Source organism: Trachurus japonicus, chromosome 17 (assembly GCF_045865225.1).
Source record: "Trachurus japonicus isolate A0001 chromosome 17, Traja_1.0".
Classification (NCBI taxonomy): Eukaryota; Metazoa; Chordata; class Actinopteri; order Carangiformes; family Carangidae; genus Trachurus; species Trachurus japonicus.
In genome coordinates this window covers 26,682,290-26,704,628 of record NC_140923.1, presented here as the reverse complement: position 1 = coordinate 26,704,628, position 22,339 = coordinate 26,682,290, and the positions used below count along the sequence as shown (strand labels likewise).

At 41.4% G+C, this 22,339-nt stretch overlaps 2 protein-coding genes across 2 annotated transcripts in view; one reads left to right on the top strand and one right to left on the bottom strand.

The window, feature by feature from the left end:
* The first annotated feature begins 1 nt into the window (after position 1).
* cdc73 (cell division cycle 73, Paf1/RNA polymerase II complex component, homolog (S. cerevisiae)) overlaps positions 2–22,339 on the top strand; it is a 38,865-nt gene continuing 16,527 nt past the window's right edge. The window contains exons 1-10 of the mRNA XM_085804497.1: positions 2–267; positions 1,010–1,115; positions 1,229–1,298; positions 1,870–1,932; positions 2,633–2,685; positions 3,225–3,313; positions 5,166–5,379; positions 9,924–10,022; positions 10,319–10,397; positions 16,712–16,776. Coding sequence (XP_085660623.1) covers positions 137–267; positions 1,010–1,115; positions 1,229–1,298; positions 1,870–1,932; positions 2,633–2,685; positions 3,225–3,313; positions 5,166–5,379; positions 9,924–10,022; positions 10,319–10,397; positions 16,712–16,776 — 969 coding nt within the window. The 5' untranslated portion in view covers positions 2–136. The remainder of the gene's footprint in view (positions 268–1,009; positions 1,116–1,228; positions 1,299–1,869; positions 1,933–2,632; positions 2,686–3,224; positions 3,314–5,165; positions 5,380–9,923; positions 10,023–10,318; positions 10,398–16,711; positions 16,777–22,339) is intronic.
* On the bottom strand, positions 16,869–22,180 carry LOC146970790 (beta-1,3-galactosyltransferase 2-like). Its single transcript, XM_085804498.1, has 2 exons — positions 21,373–22,180; positions 16,869–19,339 (listed from the first exon to the last, which is right to left on the bottom strand). The coding sequence occupies exon 2, from the start codon at positions 19,163–19,165 to the stop codon at positions 17,903–17,905; it is 1,263 nt and encodes a 420-aa protein (XP_085660624.1). The 5' UTR covers positions 19,166–19,339; positions 21,373–22,180; the 3' UTR covers positions 16,869–17,902.

Below are 22,339 nucleotides of genomic sequence, written 5' to 3'. Positions count from 1 at the left end.
ATCATTGTTGGGATATCTGTATAACCGAGAGGAAATTCGTGGGAAATAAAGTTTCTTTCGGATCAGGCATTCTGCGAGGCCGCATGCTGTTGATAACTAGGGGCCTGATAAACACTCTACAACAAGACAAGTGAAGATGGCGGATGTGTTGAGTGTTCTCCGTCAGTATAACATCCAGAAAAAGGAAATCGTCGCTAAAGGAGATGAAGTTATATTTGGAGAGTTCTCCTGGCCGAAAAATGTCAAGACCAACTACATAATCTGGGGGTATGTGAGCGCTATAATGTGTAAAAGTGGCGTTTGTGGGCCCGCTGCCAGCGGCGGATCGCCTGCTAGCTGCTCGATGCTAAGATGCTAACCTAGTTAACTCCTCTCCTCGCTGTTGTGACCAAAACTTTAAGCACTCTTGGGCTACTCCGAAGTGGTACTTAAATGTGGGAGCTTGGACCTCATAACCTGTTTGTGCGTGTCATGTTTCTGCTTTAAACTTTAAATGTGTTTATGACAGATATAAACTTGCCGTAGTAATGTGATGCTAACTAGTTAGCGTCGTTGGGCTAGTGCCGAGTTGTGTTGCCATGAAGTCAGGGCTCCACTGAGCCAAGGGAGAGACTTGTGTTTTAATTTTCTACAGCTATGAGTATTTGCAGCTTATTATTGTTGTTGTTGTTATTATTATTATTATTATTATTAGTAGTAGTAGTAGTAGTAGTAGTACTACTACTACCAGAAACGTATCTTATGTAACGCGGAAAGTGAAGTCTCACGTGCATCAGAAGATTAGCTATGCTGATGTCTGTGGATAGTACAGTGACTATTTGACATCAGAGCAAGTGTTAATTTGCTTTCATGAAGCAACTTGCCCACAAATGTGTTTAACCGATTATAGAGTTATGCCGTTTACATCAACGTCAACTTTCAATTTGCTCCAGGCTGTTGTTCATTTTAGCGTATAATGGGATGGTCTGAACATGCGAGGTGTTGATGTATCTCTTTGCCTGTGTTTCAGTACTGGTAAAGAGGGCCAGCCCAAAGAGTACTACACTTTGGACTCTATCTTGTTTCTGCTCAACAATGTGCATCTCCCGCATCCATCCTATGTCCGAAGAGCTGCAGTAAGTGATCTGCAATAACTATCAACATGGGTCCTGACAGCGTCAGTACTGCTACAACACTTTGGAAGTAAAATATGACTTGTTGAGTGACATGATGGTTTTCTTGTTTACAGACGGAGAACATCCCTGTTGTCAGACGACCTGATCGAAAGGGCTTACTCTTATATCTCAATGGCGAGAGTTGTAAGTAGCACATGCCAGATCTATGGTTAGCTGTATTGTGCACCCATCACATTCAAGCTACTCTCAGATTTGTCACCCGTGTGTTTATGGCTGAACAATATGATAAAAAACAATTGCAATCTTCATATATTGCAACGTAGGTCAATATTTTTGTGAACCTGGTATATTTTTAATTTCACTTTAACAAAAAATAAAGACGTTACAGTGTGATTTTTAGGCGTGTAGCAAATAAGCACGATCCCTTAATCAGGAGAATATCTTATGGGCCTAGGGATCACTGGAGCTACCCAGGGCTTCAGTCGTAATGTGTTGTGACACATTTTACCATTAAAAAAAAAAGCAGTTCATGCAATTTGTACTGGTATATTAGCAATACCACAAATATTATGATTAATTGTTGAGCTCTAGTATGAGCTTAACACATCATACTGTGGTCTGACTTGTATTTGATCGAATTTATTTCACAAAAGGTTATGTTTTGTTCTTTTAAGCCCTTTATAAATAGGACACTGTTACAGTACTGTACTAATGAGAACTCTTAATGGGATCTGTATTTTTTTTCTATTTACAGCTACATCAACCAGTATCGACAGAAGTGCACCTATAGAAATAGGTTTGCAACGTCCAACGCAAGGTATGTTCACACATAATTTGTTTGGTTGTATCACCATTAAAGCAGAAGTAAGCGATATTTTTGTGTTATTATAAGTCTTAAATAGTTATATCTTCCGACAGCAATCACTTACATAGAGTGTTTGGACCGAAACACGGGTCTGTCAGTCACTCTGCTCTGAGCCGAGGAGAAAACTTTTCTTGTATCCTACAAGTTTTATCCAATGCGGAGAGAGAACGGCATGAAGGGCTGTGTGTGCAGCCAAGGGATGCGCATGAATGTTGTGACGTAGGGACGAGGACCAATAGATCCATGACGAGGGCAGGGGCTGCTAACTCCATCGGCTGACAGGAAGTTATGGTGCGTTCAAGGCAACCCGTAACTCGTGATTTTCCAACCTGTGAAGTCGTACCAGTTCGATCTGGTACGAGGTGAAACAGGTGCAACAGGAAGGAAAAACACGAGTTGCAGGTTGCCTGGAACACTACAAAGTCGTAAGCCATGACTTGAAGCCGTAACTTACGGTTTCAAAAGCCTGCCTGGAACGCAGCATTAGCCGAAACGACTGGATCGCTTACTTCTGCTTTAATCATTCGTTTTTGACACAACGATTTCAATCTGTCTGCAACTTCATATTCTCGTCATATTTTAACGTGTTTTCTGCTTAAATTTTCTATTCAGGCTCGTACAAATAATACGATTGTTTTCTTCTGCTTCTCAGTCAAAAGAGCAGCTGATGAAGTATCTTCTGAAGCCAAGAAGCCACGGATTGAGGTAAGACAGGGCACTGTCAATTGTTTCTTCATGCAAAACACTTGTCACCCTATGGTATTCATTACCACATGTTAACCAGTTCAGATAAATGCCACTTGAGGTATTTGATAGGTTTTTTTTTAATTGTATATCTCAGATACAACCTAAGCAGCTTCATCATAAATGTATCGCTGGAATAGTTTTGAATATTTAACAGCTGAGTATACTGTCGTTGCATATTCCTATGAGTAACAGAGAGGCTGACCTAAAGGTTCACAGTGTTGATTATCAACAAAATTCAATTTCATTTCAATGGGACTTAAAGACTGAAGCATTTCCATCTGCTTTTATTTAAGAAATGCTGTATGTTTAACCAAAATACTGACTATATGGACACTTACTCATAAATGAAGTACATTTTGTTCCATTTCAACTGATAACCAGAGCAGCCAACTGAAGTGGGCTTTAGAAACCAGTTCTACAGTTCAACTTCATATTCTTGCAATTTCAGTTTTTATCATATATTTTGATAAATGTTTACACTATTCTGTCATCCTAAGGATGAGGAGCGAGTGCGTCTGGACAAGGAGCGTCTGGCCGCTCGTCTGGAGGGCCACAAAGAAGGCATCGTGCAGACCGACCAGATCAGGTAAAATGGATTTGTGATATGTTTTTTAAAACCTGTCTCTTTGCTCCATCATATTAGCTTTTAAGTAAAGCTGTCACATTGTGATATACATGTAGTCTTTAAACAATACCACATCATCCATCAAACATGGACAGGTTCACCTTGGTTAATTGATGATGAGAGTACTGATGAAGTAGCAGGATCAATTCTGAGGTGCAGGGTTGTACTATTTGCTCAGATTCAAACAGATGCTGCATAACTAATGTTACAGCACTTCACAGTGCAGATGGATAACTACCCAAAACAAACTGCAAAAGCAACCCAAGAGGTTCTCAGAGAAAAGAAATAGAATATTCCTCAATGGCAAGGTCAGTCAGCTGACCTCAGCCCAACTGAGCATGCATTTGACTTAGGACAAAACTGAAGGCAGGAAGATTTACAGTATAAGCAAGCAGCAACTGAAGGAGGCAGCAGTAAATTGAAATCTTTATTGTCCACTGCCGTGGAAATTCATCTTTGGCCTCATACAAGATAAGAACAGACATAGTCATTCACAATGACTACTATGTCTGTTCTTATCTTGTAAGCCAGGGACACACCGAGCCGACCGTCGGGCGTCTGGCCTCGTCGGACGGCGTCGGCAGCTCGTCTGTTTGGTGTGTTCACCTCCGTCGGGGAGCCTCGGCTCTTGTCGGATCTCGTCGGGGCCGATTGAACATGCTCAGTCGGGACTCGTCGGCCGTCGGGAGAGTAGACTCGTTGGGTACTCTGATTGGCTGTGTGCTAGCTATGGCGATTCTGATTGGCGGTGCCCTAAGCGAATCAGCGCGGTGTGTGGGAGGGACGGAAGTGACCACAGTAAACAAACTGTGTCCTAGCCTGTCCTACAGTAAAAATGGTATATAAAATAAAAAGAGGAGTAAAGCAATATATTAAGCGGCAATATTTAAACATCAAAGATGTTCAATCAAACCCACATAGTTTGAAACAACGTTCAAAACACACACAGCTCACAACTAAGCATATAAAGCCCGCTAGCTTAATGCTAACGTGTAATGTAAAACACCATAGACGGGCTAACAGAAATTAGCATCGGCTATCGCCAATTCGCGGCAACCGAGCCACAGCAGTAAGCTGCTAAAAACTGTTTTAATTTCGGCTTTAGCGCTGTTAAAACGTGGCTGGTTAAATTGTTTTGGGGAGATTAATGTTGGTCTCATTGATGAAATTAACTGTGGCAGTGGCATTAGTTTGTTTGAATGAACAGTGAGCAGAGCTGCTCCTGGTCTGTATGGGTCTGTATTTCTATGGGGGAGTCCTCGCCACTCAGTCGCTCTGGTCGGCAGTCGGGGCAGTGTGTTTCACTTTTTCCTTTCTCCTGACGAGAGGCGACAGACTCGTCGGCCAAAGCCGTCGGCGTCGGGACGCGTCGGGAAGCGTCGTGGCGGTGTGTCAGGGGCTGTAAATGCCTGGCAAAGCATCTCAGGGAAAGAAACAGACTTCAGACACTCACTGACTGCATGGACTTTCCTCCAAGTATTAACAATCTTGCTTATTGTCAGAATTTAGTTTGCATTTTGAGCCTTTGAAATACTTTAACTTTAACCTGAAAGACTGAATTTACTGTACATTAAATCTTGCCTGCCTCCTTTAAAAGCAAGTATGGCGTTTTAACAAGACAAAATTTGTTGAACTTGTTGCCGTCCAAATACTTATGGACCTGACTGAATGTATAATGTGCTTGACGTAGATTATTGCACCACCAGAATCCTTTGTATTGTATTGCCATAATGTGGCGATCAGTTTTTACTGTCTGTTAACACCAACAAATTAAGATAAAAAAAACTACCTCCTCTTCCTTTTCCTCCTTCAGATCACTGTCTGAGGCCATGTCTGTGGAGAAAATCGCAGCCATTAAAGCCAAGATCATGGCCAAGAAACGTTCCACCATCAAAACAGATCTGGATGATGACATAACCCTGAAGCAGAGAAGCTTTGTGGATGCAGAAGTGGACGTCACCAGAGACATCGTCAGCCGAGAGAGGGTCTGGAGGACCAGGACAACCATTCTCCAGAGCACTGGAAAGGTCAGAGTCAGCTTCAGACTAATGGTATCTGGTTACAAAGATGATTCTCTGTGTCACATCAGCGCTTGTGAAATCTTGACAGAGTAAGTTTACCTGCAAATTAGTTAGGCGTCGGGCACTTGGCATGTTGTAAATGAAAAGTTATGAGCAAGTCAACCGAAGATACTCATGTCCACAAAGTATCGAACTTTGAACAATGATGAAGCAATGTCCTGCAGCCTTGCATAAATTTTGGGTTGGGTCCATATCAAGATTTGTTCAGGTTCACACACATATAGACTTTCACCAGCTACTTGCAGTTGTACTTAAAGCAGAAGTAAGTGGTCCGGTCGTTTTCGCTAATGCTGCGTTCCAGGCAGGCTTTTGAAATCGTAAATTACAGCTTCAAGTCACAACTTACGACTTTGTAGCGTTTCAGGCAACCCACTCGTGTTTTTCCGACCTGTTTTACCGGTGAAAGTCACTATAACGGCCACTCGTAACTTCCGACCGGTGAACTCGTACCAGATCGAACTGGTACCACTTCACGGTCGGAAAAATACGAGTTTCCTTGAACGCACCACAACAGTCCTCGTCGCTACGTCACCACATTCACGGCGTTCCTTGGCTGCACACACAGCCCTGCATGCCGTTCTCTCTCCTCATTGGATAAAAACTGTAGGATACGATAAATGTTTTCTCTTCGGCTCAGAGCAGAGCAGAGGGACTGAGAGACCCGTGTTTCAGTCCAAACACTCTATGTAAGTGATTGCTGTCGGAAGATATAACTATTCAAGACTTATATTAACACAAATATATCACTTACTTCTGCTTTAATACAACTTGATGTTGCAAAGTTTGCAGTCTGTTGTGTGGGGAAACATTTCCAAATGACCCAACCTTGAAAATAACTCAAGTGTGATGTGAGATGGCAATCAGCACCACTAGATGGCAGCATTGGTATGGCTTCCCTCCAGTGTGAATTTACCCCTAAAATATATGGTTTTATGAGTCATTGACAAAGTCAGATTTGAATATGTATGTCTTCACTCTGTTTTGGTCTTTTAGTTAGTCACACCAGGGGCCTGTTGTTTGAAACCTAGATAAGGGATTAAGCCGGGATATGTTGGTTATCCTGGCTGAATTTAGCCTCAAGTCGGTTGTTCGAAAGCTGGATACCTTTATCCTGGTCAAGTTACTATGGTGATTTATTCTCTGCAGCTAGCCTGCTCCAGACCAGGCTAACAGCCAGGCTAAGTTGATTCTGTTGTCTTTATCTGTGAAGTCAGCCGTCACTCTGATCAGAAATCAACGTGTTTCATACAGTTATTCCATGTTCTTATGTACATATTGGCCTGATTTCTAAACAAACTAAATACATTTACTATAATCAAAAAACATGAAACATTTACAATATTTATTAGGTTATTTTTCTTTTCTTTTTTTCATAATTAGGCCTATTCATGTGCTTCTCACACTGAATCTTTGCATCTGCCAGTGCTAAAGGGCATAAAGATGTCTGACGGTTTGTGAAATCTGTAATACACATTAGCACAGAATTGTGCACACTGTTCTTCAGTCAATACTCACTATTTTCGATATCTGTGACCCATCTATGATATTTTCTATGACCACTTACTACATGGCTTCTCATAAAAAGCAATGGAGGAAAAATAGCAATAGATTTATTTTTATTTTTATAAAATATGTTACAAAATACAGTATATTGGCCGAATATTAGTTGAGGGAAGGAAACAAGAATACAATTGTTTGAGCAGGCACCTTCCAAATAATTTATACACCTCATTTGAACATTGTTATCGGCAATTTATTGAAGCATCAGACTGCATAATGTTCTTATACTGTATTTAATTAATTTTCACCTGTTGCACTTTTGGGCACTTCTATTTGTGCTGTATGAACTTTACTTTAGATGATAAGAGATTAGTGCAATGTATCAACTTCCACTGCTCATCATTAAGGCAAAGTGCACAGCTGTTAATTTGTGAAAGGAACTTAAATTGTGATTTAATAATTTAATTATAATTTTTGATTAGGCTACTCCAACATTCAATCAGTCTGCAGTTGCCCGCTCTCTTTACGACAGCAGCGGTGCTTTTTTTTCTTTTTTCTAAGAGGTGTGTCACCTTACTTCAAGATCCGCTGTTGATTGGAGGAAAGTAGCCACACCTGTCCTCTCATCGGTGAATCTGTGATCAATCTCTGTGGTCTACTGACAAGAGAATAAGGCCCAATTCCAATCCGACCCCTCACGGACTCACTGACTAAGGCTGTCTTTACACTGCAGGTCTTGATGCCCAATTCCGATTTGTTGCCTATATCCGATTTTTTTGACGGTCTATTTACATGTTCTATCAGAAGTGCCCCAGATCTGATAATCTGCATTTACACCTGCTGTGCTTGCATGAAACAACCCGCTGGAAATAAACTAGTGATTTCAGGAAATTGTCACATAATAATATATAATATAATAATATTTTTAAACAAAGGTGAGTCTGGTGTACAGAGTTTATATCCAACACGTCACTTACAAAGTGAACGTTACAAAATAACGTTAGTGAAGTGGCTGCGTGGAGCCTTTTTTTTTACAGTCTATGCGTGGAGCGGAGCTGCTGTGAGATGAGACAGTGACGGTGACGTTGTGCCACCGTTTGATCCTCCGTCGGTCACGTAGTGAGGACGGGACAGCCTCACACATTTATACAATGTTTGTTTTTCCTCTCTTGATTTCTTATCGGCTCGGTTCAGTTTTTGCCGGTAGGAAAACCTGAAATCTGGTGTTTATCTCGCGCTCCCTCGCTTGCCCTCGTATCGATCCGCATAGAAATGAATGTTACTGTAGTGGCTATATGAAAACAAGAACTAGTGAGGGGGGAAAAACAGACGCGCGGACACCACAAAAATTATTTTTTTATTTATTTAAACCGTTATTTTAACTCGTTGGTCACTGAGGTTTCCCTCATTTACAGGGACGACGAGTTTATTAAACACTGTAACGCCTGTGACAGTGATTACAGCTGGCCACAGCTGGCCACGGTAGTCCAGGTCAGCCCCACGTGTCAATCACGGGCTACAGAGGTTCAGCGAGACGCATGAGCATGTGAATTAATATTATCATTGATGACGTATGACACGCATTGCCAGGGAAGATCCAATCTGTCTGTTTAGACTGCAGACGTATTGGCAGAGATCCGATTTGTATCTGATTTATTTCCACATATAACGGGGGCCTGAATCTGATCTGACAATATCCGATTCCATGCGCATTTGTCCCGTTTACACATTCATGTTACAGATCCGATCTGAGCCACTTGAGAGAAAAAAATCGGAATTGGGCCACTTGAACCGTGCAGTGTAAAGACAGCCTTAGAGGCGCGTTCACGGGAAGCCCGTGAGTGTGTGAGGGCTGTTCCGTTGTCAGATCATCAAGTCAGTGAGTCAGTGAATGAGCCCTTACTGCCCCCTTACCGTAAGTCGGCACCGATGCTGACTTTGGGTAGGGGAATTACCCACAGTTCATAGCGTTGTGAAGTCAAACACATGAGATGCCGTCGGAACGCAAGTGTTAAAAAAAAAAAAGAAAGTAAATTACCACACGTAGTCAGAGAGAGCTCCGCCGCTCTCTTTATTGTTAATGGACAAGAGCAACAACCAAAAAAAAGAAGAAGTTTACTGTCAGTATTAACGTGTGCAGTTTGTGATTGATGATGATTTGATCAGATCTGATCCAGGAACATTTTGTTTTGAGTCCGTCCACCTCACACACCTTGTGCGCGTTGAAAGTACGGTAAATTATCGGCCCAAGACCGGAGTCAACAACATTTTGTTGTCAAGGTAACGTGTCGTGAGAGTGTGTAAGTGCTGTTCCATTCATATTTACAGCATCTGGACCCTCACAGACTCTCACACTCTGTCACTTACAGCTGACGTCACTTAAGTCAGTGAGGGTTCAGGGCTTGAGTCTTTAGGGGGCGGATTGGAATTGGGGGTAAGTTACACCTGGCTTGACAAAGCTGCTGCTCCTCAGCCTGGCTCGGCGTTCGAACAACCAATGGACTTAGGAGACTTTGTCCAACCTGGCTTTTCCACTTATCCTGGATATCTTTATTCTACTTTCGAACAACAGGCCCCTGGCAGTCTGAATCTGAAGGTTCAAGCTAATGTTGTAGTGAGTTAAAAGACCCATTACAAAATAGTTCACACTGTCGCTAAATCTAAACCACATCGCATTTGTCTCGAGTTTAATGCACACTGGTTTTGAGTTGTGGCTTTGTCTCTCAACACACTGAACAGTTTAGGCCTGGGAAAAGAGAGAGAGAGTTTCCATTCAGCAGATTTGTATTTACTCATTTGAACTTCCATAGTAATTAATATTCAGACTGCCCCTTTCTCCTTGGTGTGTTGTACTTGAACATTTTCTGGACGCTTTTGGGTGATTTGTCTCTCTACATCAAAGCCATTATCCTGAATCAGATCCCAAATCCACGACACCAAATGAGGAGTGTGCGTACATGTGTTTATTGTGTGTAAATGTTTCTTCACAGAACTTCTCCAAGAACATCTTCGCCATTCTTCAGTCGGTAAAAGCCAGAGAAGAGGGGCGAGCACCAGAGCAGAGACCAGCACAGAACACTACTCAAGTGGTAAGAACAATATTATCTGTGCTTTCGATATGCATTATTTGCAGCAGTTTCATCAGATTTCAAGGAACTTAAATTTGGCCATATACGGTAGGTGTTTAACATAGCATTTTGACAAACCAGACATTTGCTTCCTCTTCATACACATGCCTTATTTAAAATTAAGGATATAAATAAAATGTCAGTAAGTGTTTAACTCATGGAAGCATCAGTGAACCTATAAATGACTATTCTTGACTGAAGAATGTATCGACAGGCATGTTCCACAATGATTTGTTTGTGTTTCATGCAATTTCTAGGATCCGTCCTTAAGGAACAAGCAACCTGTCCCAGCTGCCTACAACAGATACGATCAAGAGCGATTCAAAGGAAAAGAGGGTAAGCTTTACCTGTCTTTGTGGGGGGACAGGTACTATAACCTGGAAGTAAACAGGCTCTGGGGCTAAACTTCTAAAGGCTATTGTATTGATAAGCTCTGTTATTGGTTCTTGTCCTGGAGAAATAGAGACGATAGATGGCATTATGTTATTGCTACATAAAAGTTTTCACCAATTCTGTTTGTGATTAAGACTTTTATATATGATGCAAATTCCCTATTCCCAACACAGAGGGGAGATGTCTCTCTCTCTCTCTTCTCTCCTCTCTGTCTTTAGTGACAGATGTGGAGAAAACTAAAGATTGTAAGTCTTTTGAGTGTAAAGGCGTGTAGAACCCGATAATGTAATAAATCCCCGATAATGTAATAACCCCAATAATGTAATAAAAAATTTCACTTGAGTGGATTGAAAATGTAATAAAACCTGATAATGTAATAACGTCCCAATAATGTAATAAAGTGCATTTCCCAATAATGTAATACACTCTTAACCAATAATGTAATAAAGTATTACATTAACGGGAGGTTATTACATTATCAGGTTAGCCTTCCATTTCAAGGGACCTGATAATGTAATAATACTCCAATAATGTAATAATTTAACAGGAGATCACCCATTACTTGGTTTCAAGTGGTGTGTTCAAGGTTATATTTCTGTGTAAGCAACATAAGCTCCAGAATGAATTGAACGGGTCAAAGTTGGACATGCATGAATGGTTAACTGTGACCCGTTGAATTCATTAATCTAAAGACATGGCCTTAATTGGCATTAAAATGTCTTAAATCAATAATTCAAAGGTCTTAAAAATGTTAACGTCTATTTGGGGTTTTATGATTATAATTAGGCTCAAATCTCAAAATAATTGATAACATTCCGACATAGAGAAGTTAGTGGCGGCCGTCACCGCTAAATTTCTCACTGCCACCAGCTCCCAAGTCAGTGGGGTTTTTTTTCCCGGACTTTTTATGCATTTATTTTTAAAGGACAGCTTGAAAGAGACACAATCCAACCCAGGGTCGCTGTAGTGGGCGTGCTCTACCAAGTGAGATACACAGCGCTCATGGCTCAGCATATTTTATCGGAGCTTCTTCGATCAATGCGTCATTAATGCTGCCGCTGCTTCGGAGTCGGGGCAGACACACATGTTATGATGGAAACGCCATAATTCGAACTAAAATCCCCTGATTCGAACTAAAATATGCTCGCTAGAGCCAGGTTTTGGTAGATTTGAAAGGGATGGAAACAGTTATGTTCAAATTAAGTGTGACGTAGCGCACTTTCACCCCAACTGTTCCAGTGTTTGCAGTTCACTCACAAAGCAACAACATCAGGGTTTCCACTACATGTAATTAATTGTGATGCACAGCAAAATAAAAGCCTCCACACCTTCAGAATAATGTTTTCTTTTCTTTTATATGTTAAAACAATGTAAAGCAGGGTTTCCATTACCAGTTACCATTACTTTGCACCCCTTTCCACTACACAGTTACAGCTCGACTCGGCTCAGGTGCTTTTCCATCACAGCTGAGTTCACTACATAGTTCCTCCTCAGCAGGACTGTAGACAGGTTTTTTAATTGGTGAGGAGGTCCGGAGGGTGGGGGTATGTGAACATGGAAAATGTTCACATTATTGACAAAAAACTATGCAGCACTTTGGACCCCTTATGACCCACAATTATATAAAGTAGACTGAGACTTTTTATTCTCATAATTATAGACCCATTAAATATGAAAGGAGAAATGTCCTGTGGTTTTCAGCCTTTTGATTATATTTAGCCTACCAATTACAGCTGAGAACATCAGGTATTGTTCGCTCTCCATATAAAGTGCTCTGAAAAAGTATTTCCTCCCTTCCAGATTTCTTACTTTCTTGCAGATTTGTCACACTTAAATGTTCATTTTATTCTATTAAAAAAATGACCCACAATTATATAAAGTAGACTTGAGCCCAATTCCGATTTTATTTTTCATCCCTACCCCTAGCCCTTAACCCTTGCCCTTGAAACGGAGCTACACGGAGTAGGGTTGAAAGTCAACCCCTACGAATTGGGACACCACTTCAACAATCACATGCGTCATCAGTCGTCTCTGCTGGCTTTCACATAAGCAGACGTGACGAGCTTTTGCCACAAATCCTCTATTCAGAACCACGTTAACTTAATAAAATAAAATAAAATTTAAAGAAGACTGATCGGTTCATTGTAAAACATTTATTTATTGATGTAAATGTGGTGATTTCTGTATAGGCTACAGATCCCCCAGGCAGTGCTGCTTCCAAAACACATGAAGCTTCACTTTTAATTCAAACAAATTAATGCGACAATTGTTACATTTCATCAATGAGACGAGCATTTATCTCCTAAAAAGAATGTAATTACGCGGCGGTAAACCTTTACAACCCTGCGGGTAAGTTAATTAGCGGTCGTCTTTTCTACCGGGACGAGGTCGGGAGGTTGGCCGGCTGACGAGCTCTCCGGACGGGGTGGTGTCTCCGTGACGAGCCGCTGATCTGCTCCACAGGTGGAGGCTCCACCGTGGAGCTTCACTTCTCCGAAAAACATCGGAGCAAACGTCTAAACAGCCTCATGTGGATAAACCGGCTGCACATTGGGGATCTAAACAGCTACTTTCTCGCATGAAAAAATATTAAAACTTAACAAAATGACGTAACAGCGCTACAGTGAGAAATAAATCAGCTACCGGTTGCCGCAAGATGCATTCTGGGAAACTTGCCATAGCCCTCGGTCCGTAGTGTGCCCCTGAAAAATCTCCGTTTCGAGGGTGAGATAGCCCTACCCCTTCCCCCTAACCCTCGTCTGAACCAGAATTGGGACACCCCTACCACTTCACGTGAACGCGCAAAACGAAGGGTTAGGGCCAAGGGATAGGGCTAAGGGGAGAATCGGAATTCGGCCTTGGACTTTTTATTCTTATAATTAAGACCAATTAGGTATGAAAGAAAGCTACCACATGCTTGACCTTTAGGACAAATGGTCTGTGGTTTTCAGCCTTTTATGGTTATATTTAGCTACCGTTTACAGCTGAGAACATCAGGTATTGTTCCCTCTCCATTAAATAAAGTGCAGTGAAAAAGTAGTAGTATGAAAAAGTATTAATCATCATTTAAAAACGGCTCTTAGCCGTGACAGCCAATCAAACTTGACATGGTCGCCAAACAGGAAGTAGTAAGCCCATTTCTCAGCAACCCTTTAACATATCTCAACAAAACTTGGTATATAGACTCATGACATCATCCTGGCGACACCAAAAACATCTGGTGACCTTTGACCTCTAGGGGGACACATATTCTGTCCAATCTTAATGAAACTTAGCATGTGATCTTCAGACCAAGCTGAACAAATGTGTCAAACAAATTCTTCTCAAACATGGTCCATAGATTCATGACATCATCCTGGGGATACCACAAAAAAGTGTGACCTTTGACCTTGGGGGGCGCTGTGTTTAAACTGTTTTCTCTTCACATGTGTGGATTTTAAACGTATTTACTTTTTATACTTATTATACTTTAATGTCTGCTTATACTGTCAGACCTCCACATACAGTTTCTAAACAAAAACAGCAGAATTGTGCTGCCATTTAAAGTTGTTAAGATCACATTATCCATTTTCACATGTGAAACTTGTTTAAAGTGCTGACATAGTTCTATCTTGTTGCCATGGCTACTCTGGCCTTTAAAAAACCTGCGTCGACCCGCTAATTTTAGTGGGAAAACGGCTTCATTGTCATAATACTGTAATAAAAAATTTCACCTGAGTGGATTGAAAATGTAATAAAACCTGATAATGTAATAACTTCCCAATAATGTAATAAAGTGCATTTCCCAATAATGTATGCATGTCCAACTTTGACCTGTTGGTGGCACTCTGGAGCTTGTGTTGCTTACACAGAAATATAACCTTGAACACACCACTTGAAACCAAGTAATGGGTGATCTCCTGTTAAATTATTACATTATTGGAGTATTATTACATTATCAGGTCCCTTGAAATGGAAGGCTAACCTGATAATGTAATAACCTCCTGTTAATGTAATACTTTATTACATTATTGGTTAAGAGTGTATTACATTATTGGGAAATGCACTTTATTACATTATTGGGAAGTTATTACATTATCAGGTTTTATTACATTTTCAATCCACTCAAGTGAAATTTTTTATTACAGTATTGGGGTTATTACATTATCAGGGATTTATTACATTATCGGGTTCTACAAGGCAGAAACTTAAATAACCCCTAAAACATCTACTGAAAGCCTGTTATGTCAGAGAAATTCAAATTTTTTGACCATTATCTGTTGGCATAACAGATATGTTATTGTTTAGCCGCCTGGAGCACGCACACTAATTATAATAAAATAATAGAATAATATGACCATGGATTAACATTATAATGCAACATATAGGATTTGTTAAGCTATCCAATATGTGCAGAGGATTTCAAACTCATCTTTGCAGATTACTGATGTAAATGCTGGTATATGCAGTGGTTTCCACTAGTGCATACTGTGTTCAGTGTTTAATCATTTTATTTGATCATCATTTTTATCATACACGTAATATGTATCTGGGGAAAAAAATCAGAAAATGTCAATACAGAAAATCATATTCTGACATTAAACCAACACTAAGGAACTTTTCAACCTTCATATAATATTTTCATAACTTTTGTGATGATACATCGACTTACAACAAGTTGAATGACACCTCTGTCATGGCCCGAGGAGGTCTGTATCTCTTTCTCTGGCACTAAGCAGCTTTGAGGAGCATGGTAGGAACCCGGCTCTCACTTTACTTTCACTTTCGCGCGTCACAACAAGGAGGGAACAGGCAAAACGGCACTTTAGCAATGGATTATGTTTGTGTTTTCACTTTGAAATGATCCACTGGAAACAGAAACTTAGTTTTGATGTCTTCTGTTAATTTTAATGCAGGATATTTACAGGGCTTCACGCTAGTGTTCATGGGAAATGGAGTCTTCCTTCAGGCAAAACACTACCGCTTTGGGCCACTGGTGCCGCCAAACTCAACCAAAACTGAAAGTTCTTTAGTACTGCTTTAAAGCAGAAGTAAGCAATATTTTTTTGTTAATATAAGTCTTAAATAGTTATATCTTCCGACAGCAATCACTTACATAGAGTGTTTGGACCGAAACACGGGTCTGTCAGTCACTCTGCTCTGAGCCGAGGAGAAAACTTTTCTTGTATCCTACAATTTTTATCCAATGAGGAGAGAGAACGGCATGAAGGGCTGTGTGTGCAGCCAAGGGATGTGCGTGAATGTGGTGACGTGGGGACGAGGACCAATAGATCCATGACGAGGGCGGGGGCTGCTAACTCTGTCTGCTGACAAGAAGTTATGGTGCGTTCAGGGCAGCCTGTAACTCGTGTTTTTCCGACCTGTGAAGTCGTACCAGTTCGATCTGGTCCGAGTTCACGGGTCGGAAGTTACGAGTGGCCGTTATAGTGCACTTTCACAGGCAACAGGTCGGAGAAACGCGAGTTGCGGGTTGCCTGGAACGCTACAAAGTCGTAAGTCGTGACTTGAAGCTGTAACTTACGGTTTCAAAAGCCTGCCTGGAACGCAGCATTAGCCAAAACGACCGGAACGCTTACTTCTGCTTTAAAATACTGAGCTAAGTTTAGAAAGAATGATGGACATGGCTCATGGTCATTGGGAGAACATTGGTGGTGATTTTGCCCCAGCAAAACACTGTGTGTGGTGTGTGTGTGTGTGTGTGTGTGTGTGTGTGGGGGGGGTGCTCACTCTCTCTCACACACACAAACAGCAGGGGGCAAAGAGATTCTACCAAGTTGGAGGAAAATATGTGTATTTATTTATTTATTTATTTATTTATTCTTGACTGATCCACAGATATCATCTTCTCCCAAAAATAAACTGACCTTAAAACACAATTCAACACATTTAAAATCATCAGTGCTTCTCTGAAGCACACAGGCTGGTGGGAGGGAAAACCCTCTACTTCCATAGAGCCAACACATTGATGCATTGTCACACACATTGTTAACAGTTCACATTATTGACTAGAAACATCAGCATCAGTTTCATATCTGCAGGTCACAATATTAGACTTAAAACTATCAGCCGATATAGATGCGTTTGTACCAAATTTAAAATGTTCTTATACTTAACAGTATTGAGGTCTACTGTAAACAATATACTTTAAGTCAATATTTTGAAAGTTGGATATTATATTTTAGTACAATCATGCTTAAGAAAATGACTAATTTCTTCTGCCAGCAATCTGCAACTCATTGTATGTTGTTTTCTTTTAGAAACTGAGGGTTTCAAGATCGATACCATGGGAACCTACCACGGCATGACCCTGAAGTCAGTGACGGTAAGAAGAGAGCTTCTCGTTTTGCTGATAGCAAACCACAAAAACTGCATTACGTGTTTGCATCAACTTTGAGCACAACCAGGAAGGTTAGAAGGTGTTTTTTGCCGGAACAAATGCAAAACAAACCTGCACTGTGACATACTTAGTGAGGACTAATATATTTTGAGCAGTAAAAACATAATTGTGTAAGATATGAACCCTGTAATTATTGCCGTGTTTTGCCTCGCAGCATCAGTCAATTGGCAGCACTCGCCCTCTTGATTCTTAAGCAAGTCAGTAGGAATAATCTAAACTATGTAAACTGTTAATTATGCTGGTCTTTCAAATGTGAATTTACTATCCCAAAGAGAATCAGCGTAAACCACAGACAGGAAAGATTTTCCTTTTATCATTGTTTGAGATGTCTTGAGAGCAGCCTCGTCATCAACCATTATGTCACAACAGCAGCTCACTCACATAGCAGGAAACTGTTGTGCTTCATTAAGTTCTCAGTTGTGCTTTTCCAGTTGCATGTCCCACAAACACATTGTATCGAGGGTTGTATCATTTGCTACATAACAAACACCTGATCCCTCATATTTTGTCAGACACGTCTGCTACAATCTCGGTCTGTTACCTCCAACTTCATGTTGGAACTAACCTCTTTTCAAATGACTTTCCTGACTATTTGATTCACATGTTGACATGGGTATTGGCACTGTACCATAGACTCTAGTTTTAAACTTTGTGTCAGCATATATATATATATATATATATATATATATATATATATATATATATATATATCAAACACATACAGGGGGTTCCCATTGTATCGTAGAACTTCCATAGTTAGAAAAAAAAAAAGTCACTTTTGTGCAGACGTTGCTTATTCCTTTTTAAAATAGAACTGTGTTCATAAATTCTCCAGTGGTTTGACTGAGACGTGGAAACAGTTTTCATCTCTTTTGTACAAAATTGGCAATAATATAGGGGCACTTCCATCAGGTTTCACAGTCACACACATATCTGTAGAGTTTGTATTGAGTTCCCATATGGAAAAAGTGTGGATTAGTCCCTCCACACTAAGTTTAGAGGTGTTGGGGAAATTGCTTGTATCCAATAAAGAGCCGTGTACTGGCTTCAGTTAGTGAGCATGTCTCCTCCCAGTCGTTCTCTTTGCATGCACCCTGCCCGCTCTCTCTTTAAATGTGTTTATGCAAGCGTTGCGTTTGTTGCTTTTTAAGTGATGCCAATATTTGAGTAGTTCATTGGGGTGAAACCCATGCGACGTTATCAGGTGGCTGTACTTGCAACTGGAGTAAGACACCCGCCAGTGGTTAAACAGGAACTCGTTGGGCGGTGGCGTGGGCTCGATCTGCAGCTTGGCCAGACATATTCCTACGTACACGTCCTCCAGATGCAGGCGGTGGATGCTCAGAGATGCTCGGTAGATTTTCCCTGCCAGGTCCCCAGAGAAGACGTAACCAGTCCCAGAGCAGAAGGTTGGATACTTCTCGCTTGGGTACAGCTCCGGCGGCATGTACCACTTGCTGTTCTTATTTCGGTTTGGTGCAAAGCCTCTCATGTTGTTGCCGGTGAAGTAGTTCTTCTTGGGCTTCTCTTCTGGCCCGAGTAGCTTATAAATGAGGTACTCTGTGTTAACGAACATGTCGCTGTCCGTCTTCATGACGTAGCTGGCCTGTGGGCAGTGCATTGCCACCCAGTTCATCCCCATCAGGGTCTTTATAGTCAGGTTTTTGTAGGAATCCAGAAAGTCCTGCTGAATGATGTCATGATGCCTTTGGCTCTCTGCTTCTAGCATCCTTTGTTGTAATAGTCCCAGTTCGCCCTCATTTTTCCCGAGCATGAAGAGGCGGATGAATCCCAGAGTTGGGGCAACACTCTCATTCCCCCATGTTTGACGTATGGCGTTCCTTGCCTCTACCTTCCGTGCCTCGGTGGCTATCAGCAACACCAGAAACGGTGTGGGTCCACTCTCTACGCATTTGTCTGGCTCATTGATGATATAAGAGAAAGGCCCGTGAGTTATCGTGCCGTTCAAGTTTCCCTCCCCACTTTGGCTTGCGTTGTTGGTCACCACAGTGTTCCCAAATTTTGGGTTCGCTTGAGGAGTGGGGGGCACTTCCTTGTCGTGAGAGCTGTTGAAAGTGGGCTGAGGAACAATGACAAACCTCCACACTGAATGCTGGGAGCTCATGTTGAGTTTGACTTTGCTAGTGTGAAGTCCACCACCTCCATACACCACTGGATGGCCTCTCCACCACGGCAGACCGGTGAGCCGAGGCAGCCACACCTGGTGCACCAGAAACACCAGTACACCCAACAGGGAGAGGAGATAGAGAATTTTAGCTGTGTGCGTGTAGCAGTGCCGTCGCCTCCACTGCATGGTTGTGCTTGCGGTAGTTCACTCAAAAAGTCGTCAGACGTGTAAGTCCACTTGTCAGCAGCTTTTGATCGGGTATTGATCCCTGAATTCCAAGTGCGGTTTATGTGGTGGGTTGACTAAGCTGTTGGTATCACATTTCTGCTTATGGCAATCACTTTGAGGTCCAGTAAAAGTCTAGGAAACAGAGGGAAGAAGAGAATATACATCAGCAATAAATTAAACACACAGTAGCACATTTAAAGCTGTTATAATTAATATGTTGATATTATCAGTGGCTAGTTGTGTGTGTGTGTGTGTATATATATATATATATATATATATATATATATATATACTGTGTGTATATATATATATATATATATATATATATATATATATATATATATATATATATGTCTATATGTAAAATTTAGGGATGCACCGAATATTCGGTAACCGAATATATTCGGCCGAATATTGCAAAAAAAAGCAACATTCGGCCTTCGGTGGAATGAGCGCAAAGCAAGGCCGAATATTTAAAAAAAAAAAAGTCTGATAAATACGCGATCGCGCGACGATCGAAGCAGCAGCTTAAACCCCAGCTTTATTAGTAAGTAACTCCTACTGCTGGAAACAACAGCAACAAGAGAAGTGGGGGGGGAGCTGCACAGCGAGCGCACGCACCGTTGCACGTCGCTCCAAGAGCCCGGTGCGTCCTGTCTGCAGCGGAGACACGGCCACTGAGAGGACTGAGTGAGGGGATCATTCCTGTAGGAACGCGCCTTTTAATGAATCATTTAAAAACCAAACACCCTGAACAGCATCAGAGCCAGTCTATTCTCTGACAGTATGCTGAGTATGAGAGGGAGACGCGGCTGCAGCAGTTAAAACGAAAGTTCCTCGTCCCAGCATGTCGCCCACTCCGTCCGTGGCCGACGTCTTTTAAAACAGTGTTTCCCAACACGTGGGGTCGCCTGAAATTCAAATGAGGTCGCCTGAAATGTCTAGTAGCCTAATTGATGAATTTAAAAAAAATCTGACCAAGAAAGGTTATGAACCAACTTTATAAAACTTTATATAACTTGTTGTGCTTTTTTGATGAGCAACGGCAACTGGAATATTCAAAAACTGTCAGAATAGTCAATAAACATTTACTTTCTTTGAAAATTAAGTTTAAAAAAATATTTTATTTAAAAACTTTATAACCACTTTCGGTATTCGGTATTATTCGGTTATTCGGCCGAGTGTTTTGATTTTATTCGGTATTCGGCTTCGGCCAAAAAATGCCATTCGGTGCACCCCTAGTAAAATTGTATTTATATTATACTGTATTTTGTCCAACAAGCTTTGATACATACTGTTTTGATAGTCAAACAGCTTCTCTAGTGCTCATCCCCATGGTAACAACATTTATTTAATTTTGATATGCAAAACTTGTTATCACACTTTAAGGGAAATTAAACATCATCCTATTCAGTTATCTCTGGGCTTAAGATACAATTTTCAGTATTGCTCTTGACCATTTTTTATTTTTCAGATGGAATTTGGTTTTCAAAGTATGTTGGTCTCATGTGATATGTTTTTTTATCAATTCAGTACATTGAATTAAACTTGAATGTTGATATAAAAGCCCTGGACTCATGGACTGCCCTGTTATGACTCATAATGTTAGAGTCAATGCACTGTTCTGTGTCAGTGTCTTTGGCATTTTATACATGAGAAGCATGAAAAGTCAATAGGAGAACATGTTTGCAGAGCCGGCCAACATGTGCTTTTACGTTTTACAGATTATTTACTGAACCTTGTTTTAGGCCATATACTCTTCAGTTGTTTCTTATCTTGTTGCTTTTAAGAGCAAAAATATTATTAGAAATATTATGTTCTGCTCTCCCAACTCTAAGGTCCTTTCCTTTTGGACAGAATCCAGACGAGGAACGGTCATAGAAAGCTCAGCCTATGTTTGCATGCTGCTACCACCCTCATGTGGAGTGTGTTGTGTTTTATACTGAATCAGACACTAGACCGCTTAAAGAACCCAACGAGACAAAGAGCAGTTTGTGAGAGCTCATAGCACCACTGAAAAGATTTCAACAACCAAAATGGAAAACAAGTGTTTCCTTCGAAAATGGGCACACCCTCCGTCGCCCATCCTGTGTGATAAATCTGGCATAGGTTTTTTTTCTTTTCCTTTTGTGTGCATTTGTATTAAAGACTTGACAGGCACTCACCGTTTAATCTCAGAACCTGGCTTTTTCTGCTATCCATCATCGATCGCCCTCTTAGTCACTGCTCCGATCACATACAGTTTTAGCTGAACGACTTCTCCATCAATTTGCTTCACACCGGAGGACAAATCATCCTCTTCTCTTATTCAGAAAAAAAAAAAAGGTGTTCCTCATTGGTGCATTGGTGGAAATTTGGTCCTCATCGTCGTATGGCATCTACCAAACGCATGCAGCAGTGTGTTTGTGTGCATCGGCAGAACATGTGTTAGAGCTCCAGTGTTGCAGTCTCTCTGTCTGCCTTGACGCATTGTCCCTGGAGGCTTGACGCTAGCGGTACTCTGTTGCTGCTGCTGCTGCTGCTGCAGCTGCCTCTGATCAAAGGGAGGAGAATGTCGCTAACTAACAGTCTGGCTCCTTTAGCCGTCCATCCTTGTCATGTTGTGAATATCAACACAGCAGTGGGTGGATGGGGTTCATCTCTGGATGCATCAGCCTTACATTTTTGTATCCAGCTTTTCTTCTAATGTCTGAGCTGAAGCTCGTTTCTTCCTGCTCTTCTCCGTCTTCGCATGCTGCGCTGTTAACTTCCCTCCCCCCATGTGCTTCTTTCCTTTTTTTGTCTCCATATTCCTCTTCTCACCCTCCTCGTTCAGCAGCGGTCTGCGAGGGAGCTAGAGGGGTGAAAAAAGCGGGGGAGGAGAAAGATGAACAGGAAGCAATGCTGTGAGTTGTGTGTTGGGTAGGCAGCCCCAGGCTTGGTGGCAGTACGCTCTCCTCCACGTCACGGTCACGTCGTCTCTGCTGCAGTTGCCGCCCGCTCTGGCAAAGGGGGGTGGGGTAGTGGGCTTCTGACCTATTTGTATTCACACACACTCTCAAGAAAGACCAATAAAACATTACCTCAATTTGGCCTTCCGTGATGAACAACGGAGAAGGCTTCATGTCAGCACCTCTGCCTGACGGAGTTAAC